At 38.8% G+C, this 12249-nt stretch overlaps 1 protein-coding gene across 1 annotated transcript in view; it reads left to right on the plus strand.

The window, feature by feature from the left end:
* Nucleotides 1-1010: 1010 nt before the first annotated feature.
* The window catches only part of LOC146705415 (netrin receptor DCC-like), a 30018-nt gene continuing 18779 nt past the window's right edge, over nucleotides 1011-12249 (plus strand). The window contains exons 1-2 of the mRNA XM_085461000.1: nucleotides 1011-1041; nucleotides 2782-3138. Of these exons, the coding sequence (XP_085317126.1) occupies nucleotides 1011-1041; nucleotides 2782-3138 (388 nt within the window). The remainder of the gene's footprint in view (nucleotides 1042-2781; nucleotides 3139-12249) is intronic.

Below are 12249 nucleotides of genomic sequence, written 5' to 3' on the forward strand. Positions count from 1 at the left end.
GCCAAAATACCAGCTACTGTGTGTGCAAACCTGGTAAAGACCTATAGTAAACGTCTGACCTCTGTTATTGCCAACAAAGGTTATGTTACAAAGTATTGAGTTGTATTTTTGTTATTGACCAAATACTTATTTTCCACCCTGATTTACGAATAAATTCTTTACAAATCCTACCATGTGGATTCATGGATTTTTTTTTTCACATTCTGTCTCTCACAGTTGAAGTGTACCTGTGGTGCAAATTACTGACCTCTGTCATCATTTTAAGTGGGGGAACTTGCACAATCGGTGGCTGACTAAATACTTTTTTGCCCCACTGTATGTCTGGAAGAGTTTGTGGTCAAATAATAAAGTGAAGACTGGCTTCATGTTACAGATGAAATATGAAGATAAAGTGAGTGAGAGGCAACAAAGAGAGAAGAAGAGAGTAGAGACGAAGGCTGAGCAGAGACTGATAGCATCAAACTGCAGGACAACGAGGACAAGGACAAGCTGATGAAGTGACTGGCTCTGAGCGTGCGTGCGTGTGTGTGTGTGTGTGTGTGTGTGTGTGTGTGTGTGTGTGTGTGTGTGTGTGTGTGTGTGGTGGAAGTGAATACAGATAGAGCTGTCAAGATAGTGAGTTACTGATAGAGAGAGAGGGGGACGACTGCTGAAGGAGAATCAATAAGAAGGAAACCATGAAGGAAAAGAGAGCGCAAAAGAAGAAATAAGAAAGGGAGAAGGAGCAAGATTGAGATAAACAAGGGATGATGTGTGGGGAAGGAAACTAGGATGTTTTGGAAGGAGTGAAGGATCCTAAGGTATGGGTGGGGGATTGGCTGCAGGCGGAGTTACCTGTGATACCTGTGATGTTGCTCTTCTACAAGATTCTTTTCTGTACTGTAAGTGTGCTGTTAATGTTATTGTCTCTCAGTATAACACACTTTAATACTTTTAAGGCCTTTTGTTTGTTAATAAAAGGCCCTTAAAATGACTTTAAGCACCCTTAGCCACGCTCTCTTAGCCTCAATATGACAGATGGGTTTGCAGGGTATCTGCCAGGTGTGTTGTTTGGAGAGATGAAGGTGGGAAATTGTTGTGAGTAACAGCTTTGTAGCAGCTAACGAGCCTAAATTAAGAACAATTAACTTGATTCTCACCATTTTTTTTTTGAAGAGCCAGTGTTAAGTACATTAGAATAAAGTACCTTTGGTTAATTTGAGTTGTACTGCACATGCATCTATAAATACATATATTGGGAATCCGTTGTTGGTTGACAAATGTTTCAATTAAATCGTTTTATTCACTGACTGTGATGTTTGTTGGCATCCACCTTGTGCGTAGAGTGTGGTTTCAGATTCATTCTGGTTCTGTTTTTGCCTTTTTTGTTGAGTTCAGTTTTATTGATAAAGTGCCAATCCACAAGATAAGTCATTTCACGGCTCTTGTTATAGTGAGGTAAGGAGAAACCTGATAATTTGCAATGAAAACACACTCAGCACTATATTGTTATACGAGAAAAGGATGTTGCTTTGCTGAAAGCAAATCCCAGTTCTTAGAGATAAAGACTTTTTTATGAAGTGCTGTTCGTTTTATTTCTCCGGTCCCAATTGGAACAGGCCCAACTGGGATTAACTTTTATACAGAAGTTTTTGCTCTGATTAGTTTTCCTATAGGAGCAACTGAAATGAAAAACAGAAAAAAAGAACATCTGCTGCTCTTCAAAGTCAACTCTGCGCTGTGACGCTGTGACTCCAGGTCGTTCTAAAGCCTCCATTCAGGTTTTCCGGGAAATGCGGAGACGTTGAACGGCGGCTTTGACTGAACAAACTGCCTCTCTGATCACGATGAAAGACGTTTAAGCAGACTCAACATCAAAGAAGGGAGGAGATGCCGCCACTGCTCGCCTTTCAGCAGATTAAAGAAAGTCTATAAACCTGAAAACAAAGAATACAGCAGGTTCCTGTGGCTTTGATAGCAGTGATGAGTTATCCTGCTGAGTGAAGCTCTACAGGTTGGGGGTTAATACTCAGAGCCACACTCTCTTCTCTGAAGAGACATGTCTGGCAGAGCTAATGACAAACATGGATAAAAACACGAAGCAAAAAGAGGATAAAGCATTAGAAAATGTATTAGAATTCTAGTCCTGATTGATCTGCTTTAGAAAACAGAACAAAGCCCTGAGTAAGGCATTATTGGTTTGGAGTTCAATTTTGGAAAAAAATGACAGGAACAAAAGTACATAAAGCTACAAAAAGAAGCAACAAGATGCACCTTTAACTTCAGTCATACTATATATGTATATATAATGCATTTACTGTCACACTGTGTGGGCAGTTACTGGGTTTCAATCAGTGGTAGATGTTTTGACCTGTGCTACGGTATACAAATTGCTGATTCCTGGGGAGTTTATTTATTAAATGAATTATTTCTACAATGTTTATGTTGGTTGTCTGTCTGCTTTTGTGATTGTCCAGTTTAACCGGTGAATACGGGCGGCATAAGTGTTGTCTTCCAGAAATGTGCCCTGGATGTATTTGTATAGAAAGAGAACAGTACAGACTGAACACTATCACCTCTGAGGATCTTTTAGCAATTTTGTGCTTTGTATTTTTTATGATTTAAAATCAGCATAATATGAGATTTGTTTATATTTTTATTATTTATAAGTATAAATAATTAAATAGTGATTTGCAGATGTGTGTTAAAGCACACCTGTATTTGATGTAGATGAGTTTATTTGTCCTGTTGGTGTCTTGCTTCCCTCTAACTCCTTTTCGTCTCCTTTGCTTTTTCCTGCAGCCTCAGATGCCTCCTCATCTTCTTCCTCCTCGTCTGGTCTTGGAGGTTTTGTGGACTTCATTTTCACCCAGGAGCCTCAGGACACGGTGACAGTACGCGGCAGTGTGCTGCAGCTAGACTGCCAGGCACAGTCAGATGCTGTGGCAGGACCCCCCACCATCACATGGCGTAAAGATGGAGTGCTGCTTAGCACGGTGGTCGATGAGCGACGGCGACAGCTGAGTAACGGCTCGCTGCTGGTGCAAAATGTGATGCACTCGCGGCACCATCGGCCTGATGAGGGAGAATATCAGTGCCTCGCCACGCTGGATGGACTGGGAAGCATTGTGAGCCGGACAGCAAGAGTGACTGTGGCAGGTAAGAGACTACTTGAATCTACAAGTATCTATTCATTCAAACAGACTCATGAACTCAAAATGCAAAAATGTGATTTCATAGTTCACACTTAAAAGTAGTTGGTTTCTCAGTTTGAAGATCCTGTAATTTTTAGGAAACCATGAAATCATTTTCTTTCTCATCTCTACAATCATAACAAGTTCTGTAGATGAACCATTTTCACTCAGTTCCAGTTAGTTTAGCTTCTTCGATATAGTTTTGTGAGCTAAACCTTTGCTTTGTGAGGGCCAAATGCTCTGGAAACTTTTGATCCACAGTTGGCGGATGAAGATGCTAGATGTTGTTAGCTGTAATTGTGATTGGCTGAGTCTTTAGCAAATTGCTTTAGTCACCCATACTTTGTCTGCAAACACTCTTCAAAAGAAGGGCTTTGAAATAAAAGCTGTGCCTCACCATGCATTTAGATCAAGTAGGTTAGACTATTGTAAAACTTTATTCGCAGTATAATGCAAATCATTGGAACAACAACTTCAACTCCATCACAATGCAGCAACCACTGTCCTGAAACTCACACGGAAATGTGAACATAACACTCCAGTACTGAAGTCCCTTCACTGGCTCCCAGTTCAGTCCTTTTAGAAAAGCAATGCAAGCTCACAATGCTTTGACCCGTCAGTACATCTCTGACTGGTCGGTCTCTATAACCCAATCAGACCTTTCAGGTCACCAGGTGCCGACCTGTGTTTTTTTTTGTGTGTTCCCAGAATTAGATGTGTGCTCAGGGTTCTCTCACTGTGGTCTAGTTTGTTGGAACAAGCTGGCTGCTGACCTGAGGTCAATTACAACAGTGTGTGTTTAATTAAAAAAACACACACTCAAAGATTTTATGTGATTTTATATAAATACACATTTTTCCAGAGGCCACTGACTGGTCCATGGGTCTGCTTGACTGGGGCTAACAGTCGATTTCACAGCAAATACCATCAACTTCCAGCAACCATTCACCAACTGATTGGGAAATACACATTATTCCCTCCAAATTCATGCTTGCCAGATGATTTCTAGCCCTCTGTGCTTTGAGCTTTAGCTGTTAGTAATTGTAGCTCACAAAACTTGGAGGTTTTTCTTATACTTGGTGTGTGAGTTAATTTATCTTTAAACATATATTGATATACTTTATATTTGAATCTATTCATTTGAAGTTTAATAACTTTAGCCCTGTCCTCTGAACCTGCTAATATTAAAATATACAACAAATAAATAAACAGCACATTCGTGCTGTTAGAAGCCATGGTGCCCCTCAGGAGTCGTTTTCAATCTCCTTTTCGTTGTGTGACTGGTTTTCTAGTATGTCGCGCAAAAATAGAAAAAAAGAGAGTCATTCAATTGTTTTTCATAGACAAATGAAATGGGATTTGGATGCTATAAATAGACTCAGAGTTGTATTAAAGATTAAAGCACAGATTGTTTTTGACTTTGTCTTTGACTGTCAACCATAATCACACCAGCTGGTATTTGTTGGAGTTGTAAGTTTGGGTTCTTGTGTATAGCCTCATGATTTTTGGTTGCTGATTTTGTTTTGTTTGTTCCACTGATATCAACCATCATGCATTGTAAGAACACATCATTTGTTTGTGCATTTTGCTTGGATACAAAAAGAATAGAAGCGATCCAGCATGCACTGAATACGAAATCACTGGACTTGAAAATAAGAATAGAGCAACATTGTTGAAAAACCTTTCCTTCAACTGACAGATACAGATGTGTCTGAAACCTGGGCTTTGTAAACAGTAAATATTTGCATGTTGTCCACATGTGTATTTACATAACATACAATTTCTATACAACAGAAGAGAAAATGTAAGCATAAAAAAACTGAACAAATGGCAAGAGTGAAAGAAAGAAATAATGAGCAGAAGAAGAATGATATAGAAGGAGATGATTGAATGAATAAAGAGTATCGGAGAGGAGATTCCCCTCATTTAGATTAACATGGCCACAACACCTTCACCTCTCCTTGAAAGTTATAGCAACACAACACACATACACACACATGCTCCCATAATATTGCCGTTTCCATTTATTTTGCTGTTCATATTTACTTAATAACACCAAAGTAATTCACCTGTAATGTAATTTAGTAAGTGGAGCGAGGCTTAAGATCAATACAGTTTATGGAAGACATTAATAGAAAGCAGCTCTGAGGCTTTAGTGCATCACCATGACCATCAGTCTGCGCAGCCTGTTCTGTGTGCACTATGTTGTATGACAGCTTATTGAAAGTGTGATGGGATTAAAGACAAATGCAACTAATCAAATATTCTGTCACACAACAACACGCCAGAAAGTGACCCGTGCGTGACATCTCAACAGGTAAAGATTAATGCAGTCAAAAGCAATTCAGAAAAAATAACATTCAGTAGCTTGTGAAGTTTAACATTTATATTGCAGATCTAAACAATTTGGAAAAAAGGAGAGCAGCTGCACAAGGTTTCAGACATTTATAATCGTGTAGTAGCTCATTGTTACTTTTACTTTTGGAGGTTTTTCATTGCCACACTGGTGGTTAGGCAGTTTATTGATACATGCTGGCAGTAGTATTTTTAAGTGGTTTTGCATTTTTTAAGTCAAAAAATAATCGTTATATTTATGAATCACTGATATTTTGTCTTTCTTTCTATTTGTGTCAGTGTGTTAAAAGTGCATAGCAGAGAAAGTGAAAAAGGCAAAAAATAAAAAAAATTCTTTTGGGAAACTTTGAAGTGGCTACACCCATATATCCAAAATGTAACAGATTGAGATTCTAAATGAACTCACAGAGCAGTTAAATTATCCATGGAGCCCAAAATGTCTTTGTTGTTGTTGTTGTTTCTTGTTGTTTCTTTGCTTTTAACATAAAACCCTATGGGGATCAACTTACTTTTGAAGACAACCTTATGTGATCAGCACGTCTCTGCTGACTAAAGTTTTCTGCCCTGGATATTGCAGCATTGTGAAGACATAAGGATGAGATAAGTCAATGTCAAAACGCCTACTAAATCAAGATGACTCTGAGTGTAGTCAAACCCCTCCAGGAGGCTGAGACAAGTCTGAGTCAAGATGAAATAAGGAGGGAAAAACAGGACAACTTGCTCATTTCATGGTCTGTTTGGCATGTGAGTGAGGAAAGAATAAGTGGAGCTGATATGGTCAGGCCTAAATTGATGCACCAAAATACAGCGCTGGGCACTGCCTCGGCTCGGTACTGGCCCAGAATCCACTGGTTATATGAGCTGCCTGATACCAGTGCAATGGTAAAATGGTTCCAGCTATGGTGACCAGCACTGTGGGACATGCAGCACACCACTTCATCACCGAAAGAACTCACTGTGAATTTTAAACTCTTATCCAAACCTGACCTGAATCATTAAACACACATGTTCCAATCAAAGTCAATTAACCCACATTCAAGCATTACATTAAAATATGAATCAGCCCTACCTCCATGTCATTCACACAAACGCACACATAGACACGCATGGGCAACACTCAAGCAAGCACACAATGCATTACATGGCAAAATGCTAATGAAAGGCAGAAGCTTAAAATTCAATTAGCAGTCTGGCTGTGTGCGCGTGTGTGTTCAGAGATGACTGTAAACTGGGAATTAATTAGAAACACTGAACTCTCAGAGAGAAAGCATATCAGACTGAACAGAGAAGAAACGCTATTGAAGAATGAAAAGAGAGAACAAAGAAAGTGAATCTATTGCTGAAGGGTGGTAGAATAAGAAAAGAAGAAAAAAAGAGACATCCTACACAAAGTGAATACCAAGGAAAATGAAGTGGAAACACTGGGAAAAGAGAGAGATCAGATCATAATGAGGAGTACCCGTTTATGAAGAGAGTTTAAATTTAGACTTCATTTATCTACAGAAAAGGCACATTTTACCATTGAGGTATCTGTTGCATTCAGGGTCTATAAGACCCTAAACAAACATTTGAAGTGTCGTTTAATAGTGTTTAAAGAAAAGAATGATAATGTAATTTATTTGATTTCGAAACCAGTCAAGCCCGTCATATTGTTATAGAGCATGGTGTAATGTATTTCTTACTTTTGGCTTTCACTTTTCAATTATCTAACCTACTGCTGTTTGTTTAATAATTCAGGTATTAGTGACATTAAAGGAGAATAGTTAATACTTATTGTGACTGCACCATAAGCCCTTTCAAATCTGCTTTCATGGAGCTCATAAACCCTCATGAATCAGTTGTTTATTGCTTCCACAAGAATTTAAAGTCAAAACCTAAACAGACAAAATGCATTATTTACCTTATTTCTGAATAACTTAAACCTGTACACAGATTGTGCTTAGAGTATACTACTTAGTGCATGTGGGGGGGTGGCATGAAAAGGGAAAAGAACAAAATAATGCTTGGACACTGCTGGCACGGGGCGCCTACATAAATGCAAAGCAGGAGATGAAGCATCGCTGAATATGTTTCCAAACCACCTTCATTCCAAGCCAAAGACTAGAAAATATGGTGAAGCAGATCTTTCCTTTGGTCTCCTCTGCAGAATTGGTTTTCCCTTCGTCGGGAGCACCACTGGGCTCTCCAAATCACAGACAAACAGTATCCCACATTCTTGATTTTTAGTTCACAAACACTTGTTGTAATGACTAACTACTCCTGACATTTTGGAGATGTTGGCTCTTTATACAGTAAAGTTACAGTGAGATACAAATAATATCAGGCTGATCCTGCCACGATTTGTTCCCCGGTTCAAATCCCAGACAAACAGTATCCAACAGCTGTTTATGTTTTTAAACCTATTTTGCACAGAGAGGCATTTTTTGAAAAATTTATTGATAGCAATGTTGAATATTATTACACAGGAAAAAAAACAACTACACGTAAAATAATTACACCGTGACGCCTCTGCCTTTGTAAATGGAGGGACATTAACTCCGTGTGTATGTAAGCGTGTAAAACCTGCAGATAGTCAGATTAACAGTATTTTGTCTCTATCTATATACTCTCTAATTCATCTCATGTAAACAATAACATGGCGCACAGTGTGACGTGAAAAAAGGCACACCTTTAATGTTGCGTGACGAACTCTGTATTCCTCGTCCACACATAAACCCAAAAAAGGAGTTTTAAAAATCTCAGTTTTCGGTGATTCGAAACGCCGTTTACGTGTGGACGAAACAGCTGCGTTTTCAAAATTACCCGTGTAGGTGCGGACGTAACGTAAAAGAGTTTATTTCATTACTACCTGTAATTTATTGCAGATTACTTGTATTTGCTCAACTGTTTACTAAATGAGCAAAATATGGGTGTGTGGTTGGAGGATGTGTTTGTGTGCGTGCGTGGGGTGGGGTGGGGGGGCATATTTTTTTCTTGTAAAACAAAGGGGGGCCCAGCAAAAAAAGTTTGGGAACCACTGACTTAGTGTATACTTGAGGTTGAAAAGGTCATCTTGTAAGTATATGCACTTACTAATGGCAACTGCTCACTTTATTCTTTGTCATTTTACTCTGAGTATACTCAAAATAAATAAGTTGCCCTAACTTAATCATCTTAGCAGATGTTGAGAATCAATAAAAAGCGCTGTTTAAAATACACTGTAAAATTAAAGGGCAACCAGGGAAGAGAACCTAAAATAGGAGTGATATATTTGGTTTTTTTTTCTTCAGTCTGGTGGCAGGGGCAATGGTGATTATAGGTTTAAAATGATTTCTCAGACCACACAGTGGTGGAGGTGTAAAGATGAAACCGCCTCCAGCATGCCCATTCCCAATTAGCCATCAACTCTTAGAGGATTTGTGCCAAGTCCCAATTAATGCTGGTGAGGAGGAGCGAGGTTCAACCCACAGAAGCAAATAATAATCGTTCCCAAGGCAAAGACTTGAAGCAGGAACGTCCCGCAAAATCCCTCCGCTGCCCTCGCCTGTTTGCTGTGATTTGCATGTTATTATTAGTCTGAGTCATTTTGATCTATTTGTGTAATGAGGATGAAAACAGCAGGAGACAGCAGCCACCACCATAAAAATGTATTTGTTAGTACATATATATATTTTAAAATGTTTATTTAACACTGTGTGTTTGTGTATGTCAGTGGTTTATTTCCAAAGACAGGAAGTTTAAGTACTTTAATGCTGAGTTCAGGGTCAAAGTTTATTCTTTTCTTTTAAGTGTTTCTGTTCTCCTCCATGTTCTGTCCTCCCCATCATTCCTCAGTCTCGACGGACTGATCTATTTCTCGTCCTCTCAGAATTTCCGTCCTGCTGCTTTCCTTCATTTTCTTTTGTTGTTTCATTCTTTGTGATCAGAATTTCATCTCTGACTGAAGATCTCCTTTGATGCTCCTCACTTTTGATAAATGAGGCTCAGTTTTATTAAATTCAAACAGGATGTTCTCAGATCCCATCCAATGAAAACAGACACAGTGTCTCATGGAATACCAAAAAAATCTGCTCATCGGATTTCAGTTTCTAGAAAATGCCAAGAAAAGGGTTGAACAATATAAAATTTAAAACAGCTGCCTTAAGAACATTTATTAATGTGAACTTAAGAAGAGCACGTTAATCTAATATTTTTTTAGAGTGCAAAGTACTGAAGGAGGACGAGTGACATGACCTGAACTTTAATGATCCTTTAAGTTTTTGCACTTTTCCATTGAATTAGAGAAATCAAGTATTAACAATTAAGCATGGAGACTTACTCATAGATTTGTAATAGTAAACTTCTAAAGCAAAAAATACGTTCAGTGTACTCATCATCCTGTAAATTTCAGTTGATTAAATTTATATTTGTCGGCTAATTAACCATGATTATACATGACAAATCAATTCACACATCTTTATTTGAACAGAAGAGGTCATTTGCATCAGTCAGTTACAAGGTAGGAGAAAATCTTATTGGTAAATTTGGAGTTAGTGTTAACTTCTCTTCCATTTTCAGTCCTTTCAAACCCATCCAGTCATGCTGATCTGACAGGCCAGTTTTGTCCCCCTGGGCCACATATTTAATGAGTGGAGTTAAATGCCTCACGCATAACAGACCTTAAAGTTTACACAGCTGCATCTTAGAAACCTCCACTTGTTGGCCTTGTTCATGAATATAACAGCTATGCAGCAAAACATGTCCCAAATCATAATTTTGCCTATTAGGTTTAAAATGGATGACTGATTCTCCAGCCAGCGTAAACTGCAGTCAGCCGGCACAACAGCTGATTAAATATGAAGCTCTGTCTGGACAGACATCTTTTCAGCCACGGTCGTCTCATGAGTGTCTGGTGGAAGAGAAAACACTTCTATTCTAATCAGTCCAGATGTCCACACAGGCTGTGGAGTAGGCTGAATTTTACCCTGTAAATGAATCCTTGAATCTCATTTTTATTGTGCTTTATGTGCACAGCATCATTGTGTTTTACGTCTAGAATTAGATTGACAGCAGTATTTATTTTGTGAAATTATATTCATATGTCCTGGCAATGAAAAAAGCCAAAGGCTTGCTTGTCAGCTTAAATCTTCATACTGTTCCCATGAGTCCTACTTGTACATTATTCTATTGTAGTTGTGGCTAAATAAGCAAAATGAATAAAAATGCAAAAGTCACCTGATGAGGGCTCAGGTTTTTTTAATGCTCAGCATTAACCTTTGACCAAACAGTGCAATAGAAAATACTGTTTTCCATCTTATATGTTACTTTAATGTTTGGGTTAGACAGGTAGCAGGGTTGGTTAGGCCTCCAGGAATGAGTCCTAGCAAGTAACAAAAACAAAAATCTGTGTGTGTGTGCCATTTCTTCCAGCTGCAGGCAGCATAGTGATCCATACAGGAGAAGACAGCAGCAGAACTTATGTAAGATGCACACTCCAAATTCACATCAGTGTTACCGTCGTCTCCGATATGCGTGATGTCACAGCCGCTCAAGTCCCCGCCGCTGTGAAACCCTGTATCCAGCGGCGGCTCGTCTGACGATGCGAGAGTCAAACTGGAGCTTCTTTAATGTCTCAGAACAGAAAGAGAAGAAAGCTGACGTTTGTTTCCGAGTTCAGGTTTCCCAGCTGTTTGTGTGTCGAGGTAAAATGGAGGAAGCATAAACCGATTCAAACCAGCATGAAACAAAAACACAAACCGCAAGAAAATCAGACCCCAAACTGCGTTTTCTCTCTTTTCCAGATGAAAATATTTCAGAGTATTTGTATGCTGACAGAAATGTAGGACTCCTGGGATTTTCGAAACTTGCTTAAAACTCAAGAAAATAAACATTGCTTGTCTATCAAACTTTTTCTACATGAAGCAGGTGATCTTTCTCCAAAATGTTATTTTAAACTTGTTAAAATGCACCTACAAGACATCACATTTTGAGAAATTAAGGACAGTAAATGGTTGAATGTATATATGTATGTTGGAAGCTCAGCAGTTTGGATGCCAGAAAACTGACTTAAAAAACTAGGCCCTGAACTAGGCCTTGTTAGCCATCAAACGATACATTTAAAACTGATTATAGAGACACTGCTATGCTAATTTCATTAGTTTTATACATTTTGTGTGATCACAAACTAAAAGAATTAAGAGTAAATAACAAAAACAACATATACAAATCTTAATATAAGTAGTGAATTTACTCAGACAGGCCCAGATATATTTGGATGCAGATAATACCCATCTGAGAGAATGACATCCTGAGCCACTAATTTATTACTCAGCAGTCCACTTGCTCTTATTTTGACATTTCAGTTGCTGCTAATAACAAGCCCAGGCACTTCCTTTCTTCTCTTCCCCTACAAGCTAGCTCACCTGCTGTGTCCCTATTGTCATGGTGCTTGCTATTCAGCTGCATCTCCGTGGGTTTCCTCAGAGGTATTCCAGCTCTACCATTTTGGACTGCAGCTTGTGTTGGTAGTTCTTTTTATCCTCTGATAACCTTGATTGTCTCTCTAACCAAAACCTGCACGTATTACAGGTGTACACATGTGTGCACACACGTGGAAAACGGACTCTATCATGATGTAACAGCCGTTTTCTGTTTGTACTGTGTTACCAATTGAAGCGATTTTCTAAAGAGTTCAAACGCTGATCATCCTTCTGCTTGTATATTCTTCCCGTTCTTGCATGGTTTACTTCCTGCACCAATGTTA

This window comes from Copadichromis virginalis, linkage group LG7, assembly GCF_057382275.1.
Source record: "Copadichromis virginalis isolate Kocher_CV1m ecotype Utaka linkage group LG7, C_Virginalis_male_GT1.1, whole genome shotgun sequence".
Taxonomy (NCBI): domain Eukaryota; kingdom Metazoa; phylum Chordata; class Actinopteri; order Cichliformes; family Cichlidae; genus Copadichromis; species Copadichromis virginalis.